This window comes from Agrilus planipennis, unplaced genomic scaffold (genome assembly GCF_000699045.2).
Source record: "Agrilus planipennis isolate EAB-ADULT unplaced genomic scaffold, Apla_2.0 scaffold229, whole genome shotgun sequence".
Classification (NCBI taxonomy): domain Eukaryota; kingdom Metazoa; phylum Arthropoda; class Insecta; order Coleoptera; family Buprestidae; genus Agrilus; species Agrilus planipennis.
The window spans coordinates 227,071-242,723 of NW_020438917.1; the positions used below are offsets into that span (position 1 = coordinate 227,071).

A 15,653-nucleotide genomic window follows, 5' to 3' on the forward strand; every position below is an offset into this window, starting at 1 on the left:
CGAAAACCCTTGGTACCATCAGATTCTACGTACTTTTTTACATAATTATTATATCTCAAATCTTAGTAAATACATTTCATCTGCAAATAATTTTACGAGCGCTTTTTATATTTATGTTATTGTGTGCGCTTTATCAAAAGTAATGCCGGAATGTACCAATTTGACACCGCACTCGAAATCCCTTGGTGCCATCAGATTCTACGTACTTTTTTACATAATTATTACACCTCAAATCTAAGTAAATACCTTTCTCCTCCGAATAATTTCACGAGCGCTTTTTATGTTTATGTTATTGTGTGTGCTTTATCAAAAGCAAAGCCGGAATGTACCAATTTGACCCCGCATACGAAAGCCCTTGGTACCATAAGATTCTACGTACTTTTTTACATAATTATTACCCCTCAAATCTAAGTAAATACCTTTCTCCTCCGAATAATTTCACGAGCGTTTTTTATGTTTATGTTATTGTGTGCGCTTTATCAAAAGCAATGCCGGAATGTACCAATTTGACACCGCACTCGAAAGCCCTTGGTACCATCAGATTCTACGTACTTTTGTACGTAATTATTACTTCTCAAATCTTAGTAAATACCTTTCTCCTTCGAATAATTTTACTAGCGCTTTTTATGTTTATGTTATTGTGTGTGCTTTATCAAAAGCAATGCCGGAATGTACCAATTTGGCACCGCACTCGAAAGCCCTTGGTGCCATCAAATTCTACGTACTTTTGTACGTAATTATTACTTCTCAAATCTTAGTAAATACCTTTCTCCTTCGAATAATTTTACGAGCGCTTTTGATGTTTATGTTATTGTGTGCGCTTTATCAAAAGCAATGCCGGAATGTACCAATTTGGCACCGCACTCGAAAGCCCTTGGTACCATCAGATTCTACGTACTTTTTTACATAATTATTACTTCTTAAATCTTAGTAAATACCTTTCGTCTCCTAATAATTTTAGGAGCGCTTTTTATGTTTAAGTTATTGTGTATGCTTTAGCAAATTGGTATCGCATTCGTAAATCGCGAGCAACATCAGATTCTATATAATTTTTTTAAATAATTATCTCTTGAGTTGAAATTAATTAATCAGCCTTTTATTTTTTGTAGTACATATGTGTTTTTTTAAAATCGTACTGTGCAACTTCATGGTATTGCTTTCGTAGTTTAAGCCTAACTTCACTGATTTGCACAACCATTTAATTTATTTACAGGTTATGATCATCGTTATGGGTTATGGGTAATTTCCCAAGATTCTTTGCTTATTTGTTTTCAAATTTGTATATTTCAAATTTCAATTATTTTTTGTATTTCATTTATATAAAAATCATTTGCTACAGCGTTACATATTAAGATTTTGTATAAATTGCATCTTTCAATGTTGACAACAAAAGGCATCTACGCAATATTTTACTCTATAAAAAAAAGATTTGTTTTTAATTAGTTCTCAATATTGTGAGTGAAATTTAATTTATAAAGCGAGTTTTCATTCTAGATGAGGACAACCCTGAAGATTACGTATTGCAGTACTATACTGTGGTAGGTGATCAAAACATATTTTTGCAAAAAGCCCATCATGATGAAGTTGCTCAATATGATGAAGATGAATTGCAAGAAGAGGAAGAAAATCCAGTAATGTACATTACTGTAAACGAAGAAAACGAGGAAGAAGTTGAAAATACAGCACGGTGTGATTCAAATGCACTTTTAAGTGTTAGCGATCCATTAGGTGTAATTTACCCTACTGTTTCAAACATGTTTGTTACTACAGAAGATGGTCAGATTTATCTAACGCAAAACGTTCTAACAGGTATGTGAAATTGCCTCTTATGAAACAGCCAGAATACAATAATGAATCAAAATGTTTAGATAGTAGTTTAATTCCTTGTCAGTCAGATGAAGTTCCTGATTGTGAAATTCAGGAGAATGATGATGAGCAACTGGATAGAGAGTTTACTACTGATTTTCAAGATGATAACAGTGCTGATATTTGTCAGGGTAATAATTAAAATAATATTTATGTTTTACATGTTTCAGTTGAATCTTGTGGTATTTTAGAAACCAATTACCAGGAAATTCAGTTAGAAGATGGGACCTGTGCAATTATTGATTCTGACCTATTGAAGTCTATAATTGAAAAGTCTAACAACTTTGCAGTAAATAGAAATACACATGTTGCTACAACTGAAGAGCCAAAAACAAAAAAATGGTCAAAGAAATGGGTTTGTGAATATGTGGGCTGTGGAAAAGTATATAGTACTTCACATCACCTTTCAGTAAGCTCATTAATAATTGCAATTTGATATAAATTCAAGTGTTGTTTCTTTTAAAGGTTCATAAGCGTGTTCACACTGGTAACAGGCCCTTTAAATGTACCCACTGTGTGAAGACTTTTACTACAGGATATTCCCTCAAGTCTCATTTACGAATACACACAGGGGAGAAGCCGTACCCTTGTAAAGTTTGCCCAAAACAGTTCAAAACATCAGGAGATCTACAAAAACATAACAGAATTCATACTGGTAAAATACATACAAAAATTACATTAAAACTCAATGCAAGTATTGTTTTACAGGTGAAAAACCCTTTATGTGCCCTATAGAGGGTTGTGGGAAATCATTTACAACTTCCAACATTCGTAAGGTTCACATAAGGTCCCATACAGGAGAAAGACCTTATGTTTGTTCAACATGCAAGAAGGGATTTTCTTCTGCAACGAATCACAAGAATCATATTCGAATACATTCAGGAGAGAAGCCCTACGTTTGCAACGTTATAGTAAATATTCATTTTTCGAAATATTCGTTTTATTAATTTTTTTTTTTCAAAATTTATATTAATTAATTGCTTATATGATTATAGAATTGTTTTATCATTTACTTTTGTTCAGCGTTTAAATTTAACACATTTAACAGATATTAGGAATGCGAGTGTGCCCAGCACGTAAAAACTACTGTATAAATTTTGAACAATTTTTTTTAGTTCCATTCCTTTGACTCTTGCTTTTTATCGACAATATAAATTATATAATATTATTATTCAATGTCGTATTATTTATATTTAATATCAAGTTTTTAAACTTTTTATATACACAGACGCCTTTGAGAAGGGCAAATTTCTACCTCGTAAAGTTAGCAACATCTGCGCATTTACCAATGTCACAAATTTTACTTATCATTATCTCTACTATTTTGTATTTGCATTAAAGTTATTAATTCTTTTATTTTAGGGCTGTGGCAAAAGATTTACCGAGTATTCTTCCCTCTATAAGCACAATTATGTTCATCAGCAAACGAGACCTTTTAATTGTTCATATTGTTCTATGTCCTTTAAACAGGAGTCATCTTTGAAAACGCATAAAATTGGTGAACACGACGTGGTTTTTGGAGACGATGGTAGTGAAATGATTTATTCTAAGTATGGACTCACTTTAAAATTTGAACCTAAAAATGAAGCTAACGAGAATGAAGATGAAGATGATATAGATGTTTTTTAATTAATGTCTTAATTTAATTTAATATAATAATTTTAATTTCCTCAAGCCCTCAAAATCTCTTTTTAATAAAATATGCGATGTAATGCGATTTTTAAATAGATTGAATAACATTACATAATAATAGACAGATGGTTAATTATGCAGTTACTACTATAGCAGGAAGGTAACATTAATTGCAAAATTCTCGTTGCTGTNCGTCATTTTTTAGAATTAATAATTTGTCAAAATTACTTGTATTACAAAAAATGTTAACAAAACTATTAAATTTAAATTCTCAACCACAGATAAATTGTTTTAAAAAAGAAATTAGTGAATTCTTGACACCAAAAACCAGACCAAACCGTTACAAATCATCCCCCCAATTAAAAAAAAGCTCGAACCCCCTTCTTGTGAATGATAACAGTAAAACAAAGTTCTCTTATAAATATTTGTCATCTCTAGAACAGAGTAGTTCCAGTAAAAATTTACTTAAAAATGCCAATTCTGCAGACCATTACATCAGTGTTCGTTATTCAAAAGAGTCTTGCCCTCCCGAACCCCCTAGGAAGCCCTTAAGTGAAGTTTTACACACATCTTTAAATCATCAGATTTTGGAAGAAATTCAAGCTTCATATATTTATCTATCAATGGCTTGTTTTTTTGCAAGAACTGACGTTGCTTTACCTGGGTGTTACGTGTATTTTAAGAAAATGTACAAAGAAGAACTAGGGCATGCAGACGTATTAATAAAATATTTGACGATGAGAGGAGGGGTAGTAAATTTAAATACGATAGAACCACCTTGTAATCAAAACTGGGAGGGAATTCAGAATGTTCTAATAAATGCTATCCAACTGGAGACCTGTATTAGAGATGTAAGACCTTTTCTTAAAAAAATCGTAGGGACCTTTTTATGATATTTTTTACAGCAATTAGTAAAGTTATGCCACTCTGCGGAAAAGGAGAGGGATTTTGGTCTTGCTGATTTAATTCAAGGCGAATTTGTACGCGAACAGGTAATTCCGTTCTACTTATTAGATTCATAAAATGTATATGTAAGTAAGTACATGTTTATCCCTTATTTTTCTCTAATACGTAGGATGAATCGATAAATGAATTAACGCGTTTGTTGGTGCGATATAGTAAAATGACTAAGTGCGGACGCGGATGTGGCTGCGGAGAATATTTGTTTGATAGAGAACTGTTCAGAATTTTCAGCAAAAAAGAAGGCGAAACAGTTATCCGGGGTCACGATATACCTCCTAATTCTTACATCTAAGGATAAATCCTTTGCATGCAATCTAGTTATGTAACGTAGTTATTTGGTTTTGTCCTTATAATGAACGCAAAATACCGACGCAATAAAGTTATATTATACATCAACCACTGATTCATCGAGTCTTTTATTTTTTTAATTGTTACTGATTGCTATTAAAACAAAGCAAAAGAGGTTTTAGATTTTTAATTTGTGTTTAACAAATTCATGCTTTAAATATTGACTGTAAAGTACTTACAATAGTGTATACTAACAATAAATGTCTAATATCGTATATTATTTGAAAATAATAAAGTAAGTCAAAGTGTAAATATGAGCAAACTATCCTTCAATCTATAAAAGTTCTAAAGAAAACTAATAACATATATGCCGAAACTTTAGCAAAAATAGTAACAGTTACACAAAATAGTTCTAGACGTCTGCTTTAAAAACGAACGAAAATTCTTATTTTTTGCACCAAAAATATGAGACATTTACTTTTTATTATTTTTGATAAACACTTTTGTAACAGATATATTTTATACTACATATTATAAGTAAGGTAAAGTGCGCGTTTTTAAGATACCTATCCTTAATATTAATCTTCTTGGAGTTTTTGATCAAACATATATACCCCCAGACCTTCACCCACACGTTTCAAATTAGTAACGTGATCTCCAATCTCTTTTATTGCATCTACCTGTTCCTGTAAATAATTAGTTTCCAAAAAGTCGACAAAATTGGGATCATTTTGTTCAGATGCAATGTGATGGAGTGTGAGGAGTTTCTAAATATAAAAAAACAACAACAAAGTTGTATAAGGGTATTTCCAGTTTTTAGTTTTGTATACCTCGTTAACTTTCTTCTCTAAATCAAGAGCAGCTACCATAGCTTCAGTTACTGTAGGCCATTCCTGAACTGGGGGCGCAGAAATATTTTGTAAAACAACTTTTCCGCCCCGCTTATTCATGTATTCGATGAATTTTAAAGCATGCTCTTTTTCTTCATCAGATGAATGTTTAAAGTAGTTATAGAAACCTAGCAATGCAACATCTGACCTCTGATAATAACTTGCCTGAAATTTTTTTTTACCTAAGTGTATTTTAAAAAAATTGCGGAATTTTCATTTAAATATTATTTTATAAATACGGATGAGAGAGTGAAAGATTAAGATATTAACATTACTTTTTATGCAATAAATTACGTCTAAATGAATTGTTGTTCNGAATATAAAATTTTTTGTATCTATTTTTAACTAATGTTATTAATAGGAAAATAAAATGTCTGTTACTTATTACTAACATTAAGATAATAGAACTAACTAACTAAATGGGCTGAACTAAAGAAATTAAAAAAAAAGTAAAAGAAACGCTAAAAAATGCGTAGTTTATTTATTTTATAATTTGTTATTGATTAATAGAACCTTAGAAGAAGGAGCTATTAAAAGGGTTTTAAAAATAATGACGTTACTTAAAATGTGTAAAAAAGGACCTTACCATAGCCATGTAAGTATAACTTGCAAAAAGCTCTAAATTTATTTGTTCATTTATTCCATCTTCGCATTCTTTAGAAAAATTTTGCCGAACTAAGGACATTTTGAAGAGGTATCATATGACCGTTTATGCTGTTTACCAGGCACATCTGCTATACTGGTTGCATAACAAGCATAATAAGCACGCATGTTCTGTTATGACAGCTGTCACATGAACTTTTGTTGAAAGCTGCTAAAGCAATAATGGAAAGATAAGATTTTTATGCATTTTTGAAAAGAAAAATGATCAAATGTCGGCTCTACGTATGTTTTGTGTTATTATTTTACTTCACTTTGCAAATAACGGCTACTACTCACTGGGTTGTAACTGAAAACGGCCGGATTCAAACACAAGTAAGTTAAATATTTCAAAGGATTAAAAGCTTGCAGAACAAATATTATAAACAATAACACTTGCACTTCGTTGTAGTAAACGTTTTATTTTATCCAACTGATAAGATTGAATTTTGTAGTAGCATCAGTGAATATGGAATTTCAATACTACAACAACAGTAGCACTTCATAATTATGTTTTGTTGTGTTAACTTTTTAGTTGGATTCTCCTTTTCATTTGAGAAGACCATATGATCTCATAGCTTTGTTAGACCAGGAAACACGTCAAAACAACATTAATGCATTATACAAAGATCTCATTAATCGCAAGAATGAAATAGACCAAAAATGGGCAGGTTTAGATGGAACATCTGATTTGGAATCAAAAATTTATTCCCAAGATCAAAACTGCCTGAAAGCAGAAAAGCCTCTTAGTGAAATTGATCTCTATGCAAGTATTGGTTCCAATGGAAGTGAAAGAGAAGCACTTCATAAAGAATTACAAGCTAGAAACTATGATGGGTCTACCACTTCATCGGAACCTGATTGTAGTAAACATTTTAATATGGATTTTAGTATGTTTGCTTATGAACATCTTGGCTCTATGATAAATAGGCATAATTTAACTTTGACTGCTGAAATTGGACTGAAACATCTACTATCAGGATTATCTACTGAGGAATTTGGAAGTCTCATTGTTTCTGAACTAGAGGCTAATACTTCCTCATGGTTGCATTATAATCTAGGTATTTTATATTGGAGAATTAAAGGTAATGCTCCCAAGGCTATTGAGTGTGCTAGAAGAGCCTTATTTTTTGTTCCAAGGTATATTACCCATTAAACGTGCCTTAAAAGGTTTCCTATAAAGAAAGCATGTTTGGTTTTAATTTTAGAGAATATCAGGACATTCCACTTCTTAATTTAGCTGGAATTTTTCATCAGAGTCATAATCATAAAGATGCTGCAATTCTTCTACATGCTGCAATAGATCATGCTCCTGCTCAGCCCTTAAATTATCTTGCACTGGGTAATGTTTATGCTGCTCTGACAGATTTCAATCGATCTGTAGCATGTTATGATAATGTTTTGAGATTGCAACCTGACTATGACATTGTTGCTACTGTTAAATATGCTACGTTATGTCACAAGAAATTGGAGACTCTTCTGTCACAACTTCATGAGTAAGCAATTATTTATTTGTTATTTCAAACAAAATTCTAAGTTACAAACCCTTTTGGAAAGGACTTATAAATTGATAAAAAAATAATTTTAGCTCTTTACAACAAATTTTATCGGATTTGCACGAATATCACGGGCAGCAACAGCAGTGGTTGCGTTTACAAGAACGTCTCCTGTGGGAACAGGTTCCATTTGAAACAAGGATTGCCGAATACGGTGCTGATAAGATTGAAACCTTTTTGTCTCACAGAGGACAGCGTTGCGTTCAACGGGATGCAGCCGATTCAAAATCAACAATTATTTGTGACTTTACCGATACTAGGAACGCTGTAGGATTGCACGTTGATATGAATTTGAATTTAGAAAAGCTATTGAAGAATGTCGAGAGCGAAACGTTGAAGATTTCTGAACAAATGTCGCGAAGTAAAAATTTTGCTGGAGGTAAAACACTCTCAGCAAAGAAAAATAAAAAAGGAGATGTGAAAGAGATCATGGACGAAAGCAGCAGTAATAGCAGATTGAATTCAATAAATTTCGAGGGAGGTTCGTTCAATATTCCCCCTGCTTTTCATCCAAAATATCCGACCACTCTTTCTTTATCAAACGATTTATATTTTGATGCCACGTCATGGCCAAGTAAAGAAGAATGTGTTAAATGGAACCTACCTCCTAATCCCAAAGAGTTACTTAATATTCCGGTCTTTTTGCCTCCAGAAAATAAAGGATTCCAGTAAGACTTTTGTCTTTTACGTATTGTAATTGCTCAATATACAATTCTCTCTGTTAGGGTTTCTAAGGCGATATCAGACTTGATAGATCTTCCAAATGGTTTTGAACATTCCCTTCCATGGTATCCTCCCATTTGTGAACATTCTGGCAAAGACTTTAATAAAATTTATCTTCCTTCGAGCGTTAAACAAACCTTCAACAAACCGTTGAAAATGCATCCCTTTTTTCATAAACATTTCGTAAATTATATTAACGATGGTAAAGTTGACGAGGCTGAAATTGGCCAAAGAATTATTACTGCCATGTACAAGGTTTCTGACTTAATTAATTATTAATTGTTGTTTGTAATATGTATCTAATTATAGAAAACAGCTCCTGGGTGGTTACTTGCAACGTTAGCAAGTTATTATTGGCAAATACGTTCAAATACAAAAAACGCGTTAAACTGTCTCGATCTGGCTTTTCAAACTGTCCCAAAGGACTATACAGATGTCGTTATTATTTCGATTTCTTCAGTTTTACATCAGTTGGATCTCGTGGATGACGCCCTCAAATTTGCAATGCTAGCTTTTCAAGTCAATTACGTGGAACCCAGCACAAACTTTCTACTGGCTCTGCTTCATTATAAAAAGAATAACCCAATACTTGCCATGTATTATATGAAAAATGTTCTAAGAGTTGAACCTAATTATTACAACGGTTTGGCTGAAAATCTACTTAAAACTTGGGCTTGTAGTGTGAAATTAGGAAGTTATGAAGATGAAAAAATAAAAATTGATAAGATCACAGAAGGCATGTGTTCGGATAAGGATTCCTTCAGGGGTGAAGGGGTTATTTGTTCTGCAAACGGGGAGCAGTGCAAGACTGCTTCTATACAATGCTTTAGGACTGAAGCTATAAAGGACCCAAGTAATTCTCAATTAATTCTTACAAAATTAAAAAAAAGTAATGGTTTCTTGTAGTTCTCGAGAAAGAAAAGATTTCCCTTTCAAATTGTGGTAAAAGCAGGGGTGGTTTTGGTCGTTCTTTTGTAAACAATTTCATGAACGGCGATAAAAATGAACCTGATCAGTCCCATTTGGAAACCATGAACAATTATCCTCATCAGACCTTTCATATGAGGATTTCTTTAGGCAGTGGAAATGGGGAGGCAAAAGAACAAAATGAAAATGTCCTGGGGGATTTTTATGGTAAAAATTAACCACTTTTATAGTTTATATTCTTTGAGTATGATGAATTATTTTGTAGTATCTGTTTCTTTAACTGATGATCCTTTACCAGAACCATTGCTTCATGTTTATGACAAATCTGGTACTTATCCCCTTTCTGCAACTACTTGTAGAGACATTCGAGATTCTGATTGGCTTCATTTCAGTTCAATGTGGCAGTCAATTGCCACCAGGAATATGGAGTAAGCTGTTTTGATGTTTTGGCTCTTTTACAACTTAAACTATTATTATATAATGTCTTTTTCAGTATAAGTTCTCTGCTGAAATCTACATCTAATAATGAAAAGGGTTCCTTAAAACCTTACTGTTCTGATGCTGCTCCTGCTCCTAAGACCTCTTTGGACTACTTGACAAGTACCCTTATACGTAAAAAGTTACAGAAGTTTCCCGAACCAACCCTGATGGAATGGCTGACTTTAATGGCCAACGATGATAGGAGTAGCCTTCAGGAGTTGGGAGTTAAATTAAGTAGAGCATTACAAGAGGTATATACAGCAACGCTTTCTTTTTCTAGGTTTATGAATTTAAACCGGAATTTGTTTGTTTTTATAGAATGTGACTTCTTGGATTTTAGCAACTGCTGCTGCACTGTATTGGAGGATCGTTGGGGACGTGGACGAAGCTGTGACATGTATAAGACAGGCACTGAATTTTGTCCCTAGCGACATGAAGGATCTGCCTCTTAACAGTCTTTCAAATATTCTTCAAAGGTTGCATGTTGTACTTGATTTAATTTTCTTTTATATTTATCGTGGCTATTTTTTTGCAGGAATGGTTTACTTTCAGATGCCTTGGAAGCGGCGTATTTGGCTCTTGAAAGTCGTCCAGATTTTGTGATTAATCATTTCACTTTGGCTAATGTTCATACCGTTTTGGTAAGAGTAAGAAATTTTTTTTGACTCAATCAGTAACACGATTTTAATTTTTCAATTTTTTTAATTGTTTTTGAACTTTTATAAACTTCATCTTAGCAAAAAAGTGGTCATTTATATTTGTATTTTCCATTTTCATTTTCTTTATGATTTAAAATTTGCAATTCTATATTGTAGGGTGATTTGGAAAAAGCGATTTCTTTCTACAGATCAGCTTTGGCTCTAGAACCAAATTTTGAACCAGCTAGAAACCGTCTTCAGGCTATTTTATGTACTTTATTTTTTGACGAAAGTGGATCTCTGAGGGATGCACCGGATTTTACGCGTATTTAGACGTATGCTCTTTCCATTTTCTATACTTATTTATTATTGTTTAACCAAAAAGCAATGTGTTCAACCTGTTTTATTGTTTTTTTTTGTTCATTTTACATTTTCTTTTTATTTTGTTAAATGATTTCAGTATGAGACCTATTTAAAGACTTTTGTTTGTGATGAACATTCCATTTTGTATTAGTTCATTGTGTGATTTTAAAAATGAACTTACTGTAACTTTATAAAGATGGATATTGTTTGTTCGTCAAATGTTGTTGAAAGAAAGTATATTTTAATAAAGACTTCAAAGCAATTATTAGTTTATTTAGTGGTGCCTATATTCCCTATTTAGCTATTAAGTGAACAATACAACTTTGAATAAGACAGTTATATATAGAAAAATATAATAAATAAGGTGCTTATGTAACAATAAGTTATAAAAGTGTATAATAAATGTGTTGATGCATACAGTAAGGTAAGTACAATACCCACAAAACATATTTACGTTGTGTAGGAAATATTTTGTATAATCTTGTTAACCTGCGAGCTGATTGTCGCGAATTATTGTGTTCGTGATGTGCGGCTGTTGCTAACATTACGATGAGGCAGAAGTAGTAACTTCTTCCGCTATTGCGCACTGCATTGCTTACCTCTATTCACGATGGCATGAGAACACATACAATTTTAAGTGCATCAAAACTTTAATAACTTGATATTAAATAAAAATATCGTGATAATTTTTATTGGAGATAAAGACCAAGCGTCCAAGAAATAATAGAACTTTAATATATTTATGCATTTTTGGATGAAAAACGACTTAATTAGTATTTTCTAAGAATTGAATAATACTGATAAGTTGGTCCTCCCAGTATATTATAACGTAGACCTGCCTTACTTACGTCTTTTTAACATAATGTATCTAATTAAAAAGAGGGGAACATTTTTAAATCTTTATGACCAAAATAAAATATGCGATCAGGATATTTATTAATTCGAACATCCCTAAAGATTATAAGAGAACGTAGGTTTGGGAATTTCACATTTAAATAATATCGCAGAATCGTAGGTGCATACCTATTTCAGATAGAATAACTACTTATCAAATTAAAGAACTCAGTATTATGTGTTCATTTGTAAAAAAGAAAGTAGAAAAGTGCGAAAACATTAAATCAAACAGTTTACGCGTGCGTGACTTAAACGTGCGCACGTACTCTCGTCAATTTGTTGTTACATCGTTCGGTATATGATGGTACATGTACAGAAAGCTCAAAAACATTGAAAATGTTTAATATAGCACTGTACAACAGGACTAAACGTACAGAGAAGTAAAATTATTAAGTACCTATCTAATAGTTTAATTCCATAAATAATAAAGTATTTTTAGGTATTAAAACTTTGGAAACTTAAAATGCGTGAGTAGATACGTATTTAACTTCGCAAAATATAGTATTATTTTGAAGAAAATTATTATAACAAAACTATCTGATTGACGATAGACATTCTAAAACAATTAAAACTTATTAAAATGCGTAATATAAAAACTCACCTGTTACAGTTGCAGTCTCTTGAGAAAGTTGAGAAAATGATACTTTCACAACACATTTTTGATTAATAAATAATTTCACTTGGTTTAAAACACGGTAGTTCTAAACTCAACGAGTAAAACAATAGATTTTATTAAACTTCGTCAAACCCATTTTTTAAATTTATTAACAATCAAAGCCAAGTCGATGATGGTTGCAACATTAAATTATTTTTTTATTGGTTTCAACTTAGCTTTGATTTGTCTAATAAATACGTAGATAGAATATGTGAGTGTGATAACAAGACTTACCACTAGAGTAACCCGTAAAATTCCCTTTTTAACGCACTTAGAAATAGTTAACAATAAAGTTTAAACAACACTATAAAAATTATATTTTATTGATTAAATATTATTATATTATAAACACGCACTAAACTAAAGTATTGCTTCATTTATAACACAAATATAAATTCATAATCACTACATTTTTTTTTGGATATCGTACGTATAATGAAACATCCCGCGGTTGATGTTCATCGCGACTAACGAAATAGCACTAAAATATCTTTTTATTTCAATAATAATGCGTTACCACATGGTATTGTAAGTTTTTTGCTCGCCTTTCTGTTCGAGATAAGAAGTTTTTATTTAACCTTTTGCAATGTCGCAGTATAAGCTGTCTATACACATTTACATTTACACGTAAATAGAAAGGACGATGTTGGATGGAATGTTTTTTTTACGATATACAAATATCCTAAACAACATGAAGAAATGAAATAAGCAAAATGGGCAAGAAACACACAAATAATTTCGTAATGTGCAGGAGAATAATAATAAAATTATCTTTAAACGATAAAAATTATTTTCCGATAGAATTGTAGTTTTAAGAGTACGTACAATATATTAATTAGTTAAAATAGTAAACTAAACAAAAGAAAAAAGTATTGAGTGAATTTTTATTATCATCGTCATCATTATCATATGGTCTTAAGCTCGAAAACTGGTTGAACATGCACCTCTACTTCTTATCATAAGCTAATCTTTGCATTTTCGAAAATTAGAACTATCTATATATTTATAATTTAGTAATCTAGTTCACATCTATTTTTATCCCTTATAACTCCCTTTTTCTGCTTTTAATATGTCCCTAAATAGTTCTTGATGTCTGACAAGGTGTCCTACCAACCTATCGCATCTATTTCTTATTGATGTCTATGTATAACACCCTATGTTCCATTACTATTTCTAGTTATTTGTTTTTGTTAAAAGGAATTCGATCCTGTCTATTCATAAGTTATTTGACTTCTTAAATATGGAATACTCCCTAAACATCGAAAATCAGCGAAATCCCCTAGTTTCTTATACGTACTCATCTATGAGTATCGTTTCCATTTTAATTAAATCTAACTCTAACTTTTCCTTGCTTGATGTTAATATTACTATATCATCCCCAAATCTAAGCATTCTACTCTTTTGTCCCTCTATGTACAACCCTAAAAGTGTCCTTCCTTTAATGATATTAATCGCATCTTCGAAATATATAAATTAAAAAGTAACTTTAGCAGTTTTTTCGATATTTTAATACTGAAATAGGAATGAACAATTTTTTCTCTTCATCCCACCCCATCGTCGTCTATTAGGGTATCGTTGGAAAGGTCCCTTAAAGTGAAACACAACGAAAAATCTATAATATATCTATATTCAAGGCCATACAAAATGTTTTCAATTATTATCACAAAATAAACGACAATATTGCTTATAATCAGTACTTCGACCCTATCATGTAGATATGTTAAAAACTACAATGTTTAATAACCTTACGATTAATAACTACCCTTTACTACAAATATTTTTATCAGATTCAACAAAAATTTTATTGAATCTACCAAGAATATTCTTCTTAAATTGTTAAACTTACGCTAAACTACAAAAATCCAAAAACAATTGAATATCCTACAGGATCATACATTGACATTATACATTTCGAACTTCTGTTGCAGTTTTCTCAAGCTTCTTCTTATTTCCAAGAATGCTTGAATAATGACGAGACAAATTTTGCATTATTCCTATGAAGATGTGTGCTCTCCTGAAGATCGAAGATCGAGAATGCCCACAATAGCCGCTGTCACACGCACAAGAGTTTAAACCTGGCTAATCTTGTGCAGCGTCCAGCAGCTGCAGTGAGATTCATCTTCAAAAATTTGAAGGAAATTGTCTACAAAATAATTACATTCAATTCCGGAAATAAAATGAATGTAAATAATGTACGAAAAGTGACTAGAGTTTTCTTTCTAGTTACGTATTACACAGAAGTTAATAACAGAATAACTAATTTATTTTAGTTTTTTAAAACGTTTTTAGATGGAATTTTGTGTTTTAGTGTTCTTAATTGGCCATTTTTCAAATTTTAATTCCATTGGTCATAATGGATTTATAAAATTTATTTTTATTGTCACTTTTACTGTTATTACTAAATTTTCAAGCAGTTTAGACTATCTTAGACAAAAATAGCATTAAAACAATAAAAAGAAATACTTTTTAATAATCAAAATAGTTTTTCTTAATACTTTTTAATTTTTTTCCCACACGTTTCAAATTAGTAACGTGATCTCCAATCTCTTTTATTGCATCTACCTGTTCCTGTAAATAATTAGTTTCCAAAAAGTCGACAAAATTGGGATCATTTTGTTCAGATGCAATGTGATGGAGTGTGAGGAGTTTCTAAATATAAAAAAACAACAACAAAGTTGTATAAGGGTATTTCCAGTTTTTAGTTTTGTATACCTCGTTAACTTTCTTCTCTAAATCAAGAGCAGCTACCATAGCTTCAGTTACTGTAGGCCATTCCTGAACTGGGGGCGCAGAAATATTTTGTAAAACAACTTTTCCGCCCCGCTTATTCATGTATTCGATGAATTTTAAAGCATGCTCTTTTTCTTCATCAGATGAATGTTTAAAGTAGTTATAGAAACCTAGCAATGCAACATCTGACCTCTGATAATAACTTGCCTGAAATTTTTTTTTACCTAAGTGTATTTTAAAAAAATTGCGGAATTTTCATTTAAATATTATTTTATAAATACGGATGAGAGAGTGAAAGATTAAGATATTAACATTACTTTTTATGCAATAAATTACGTCTAAATGAATTGTTGTTCACAAAGAAACTGAATTAAAAAAAAAATTGAATTAAAACTGAAAATATAATGTG

At 31.4% G+C, this 15,653-nt stretch overlaps 4 protein-coding genes across 5 annotated transcripts; 3 read left to right on the forward strand and 1 right to left on the reverse strand.

Moving 5' to 3' along the window:
- Positions 1 to 1,161: 1,161 nt before the first annotated feature.
- Positions 1,162 to 3,569, forward strand: LOC108741075 (zinc finger protein 143). Its single transcript, XM_025973671.1, has 7 exons — positions 1,162 to 1,239; positions 1,495 to 1,809; positions 1,869 to 1,997; positions 2,058 to 2,275; positions 2,332 to 2,521; positions 2,575 to 2,777; positions 3,229 to 3,569. The coding sequence occupies exons 1-7, from the start codon at positions 1,236 to 1,238 to the stop codon at positions 3,493 to 3,495; spliced, it is 1,326 nt and encodes a 441-aa protein (XP_025829456.1). The 5' UTR covers positions 1,162 to 1,235; the 3' UTR covers positions 3,496 to 3,569.
- Positions 3,570 to 3,729: 160 nt separating this feature from the next.
- LOC108741094 (ferritin-like) lies at positions 3,730 to 4,857 on the forward strand. The gene is made up of 3 exons (XM_018475722.1): positions 3,730 to 4,349; positions 4,404 to 4,490; positions 4,574 to 4,857. The coding sequence occupies exons 1-3, from the start codon at positions 3,741 to 3,743 to the stop codon at positions 4,751 to 4,753; spliced, it is 876 nt and encodes a 291-aa protein (XP_018331224.1). The 5' UTR covers positions 3,730 to 3,740; the 3' UTR covers positions 4,754 to 4,857.
- Positions 4,858 to 4,921: 64 nt separating this feature from the next.
- LOC108741076 (soma ferritin) lies at positions 4,922 to 6,422 on the reverse strand. Its single transcript, XM_025973672.1, has 3 exons — positions 6,226 to 6,422; positions 5,580 to 5,804; positions 4,922 to 5,516 (listed from the first exon to the last, which is right to left on the reverse strand). The coding sequence occupies exons 1-3, from the start codon at positions 6,322 to 6,324 to the stop codon at positions 5,328 to 5,330; spliced, it is 513 nt and encodes a 170-aa protein (XP_025829457.1). The 5' UTR covers positions 6,325 to 6,422; the 3' UTR covers positions 4,922 to 5,327.
- LOC108741083 (tetratricopeptide repeat protein 17) lies at positions 6,420 to 11,091 on the forward strand. Of its 2 annotated transcripts, XM_018475704.2 has the most exons (12): positions 6,423 to 6,614; positions 6,814 to 7,418; positions 7,487 to 7,774; positions 7,867 to 8,502; positions 8,560 to 8,812; positions 8,867 to 9,410; positions 9,464 to 9,691; positions 9,750 to 9,912; positions 9,978 to 10,215; positions 10,283 to 10,440; positions 10,500 to 10,605; positions 10,780 to 11,091. In XM_018475704.2, exons 1-12 carry the CDS (start codon positions 6,504 to 6,506, stop codon positions 10,933 to 10,935), a joined length of 3,486 nt encoding a protein of 1,161 aa, XP_018331206.1. In that variant the 5' UTR covers positions 6,423 to 6,503; the 3' UTR covers positions 10,936 to 11,091. The 2 variants fall into 2 exon arrangements, with proteins under 2 accessions (XP_018331207.1, XP_018331206.1); XM_018475705.2 differs by lacking the exons at positions 10,500 to 10,605; positions 10,780 to 11,091 and having other exon boundaries at positions 6,420 to 6,614; positions 10,305 to 10,436.
- Positions 11,092 to 15,653: the final 4,562 nt, after the last annotated feature.

What these genes read in the sequence shown, in the direction of transcription:
- LOC108741083 (XM_018475704.2), top strand. Translation starts at nt 6,504, where the DNA reads ATGATCAAATGTCGGCTCTACGTATGTTTTGTGTTATTATTTTACTTC. An exon ending in TGTCCTGGGGGATTTTTATG is followed by an intron (nt 9,692 to 9,749) that starts GTAAAAATTAAC and finishes ATTATTTTGTAG; the next exon opens with TATCTGTTTCTTTAACTGAT. An exon ending in ATTGCCACCAGGAATATGGA is followed by an intron (nt 9,913 to 9,977) that starts GTAAGCTGTTTT and finishes TGTCTTTTTCAG; the next exon opens with TATAAGTTCTCTGCTGAAAT.
- LOC108741076 (XM_025973672.1), bottom strand. Translation starts at nt 6,324, where the DNA reads ATGTCCTTAGTTCGGCAAAATTTTTCTAAAGAATGCGAAGATGGAATA. An exon ending in GTTATACTTACATGGCTATG is followed by an intron (nt 5,805 to 6,225) that starts GTAAGGTCCTTT and finishes AAAAAATTTCAG; the next exon opens with GCAAGTTATTATCAGAGGTC. An exon ending in TAGAGAAGAAAGTTAACGAG is followed by an intron (nt 5,517 to 5,579) that starts GTATACAAAACT and finishes TTTTATATTTAG; the next exon opens with AAACTCCTCACACTCCATCA.
- LOC108741075 (XM_025973671.1), top strand. An exon ending in CAGTGCTGATATTTGTCAGG is followed by an intron (nt 1,998 to 2,057) that starts GTAATAATTAAA and finishes GTGGTATTTTAG; the next exon opens with AAACCAATTACCAGGAAATT. An exon ending in ACATAACAGAATTCATACTG is followed by an intron (nt 2,522 to 2,574) that starts GTAAAATACATA and finishes ATTGTTTTACAG; the next exon opens with GTGAAAAACCCTTTATGTGC.
- LOC108741094 (XM_018475722.1), top strand. Translation starts at nt 3,741, where the DNA reads ATGTTAACAAAACTATTAAATTTAAATTCTCAACCACAGATAAATTGT. An exon ending in TGGAGACCTGTATTAGAGAT is followed by an intron (nt 4,350 to 4,403) that starts GTAAGACCTTTT and finishes TATTTTTTACAG; the next exon opens with CAATTAGTAAAGTTATGCCA. An exon ending in GCGAATTTGTACGCGAACAG is followed by an intron (nt 4,491 to 4,573) that starts GTAATTCCGTTC and finishes TCTAATACGTAG; the next exon opens with GATGAATCGATAAATGAATT.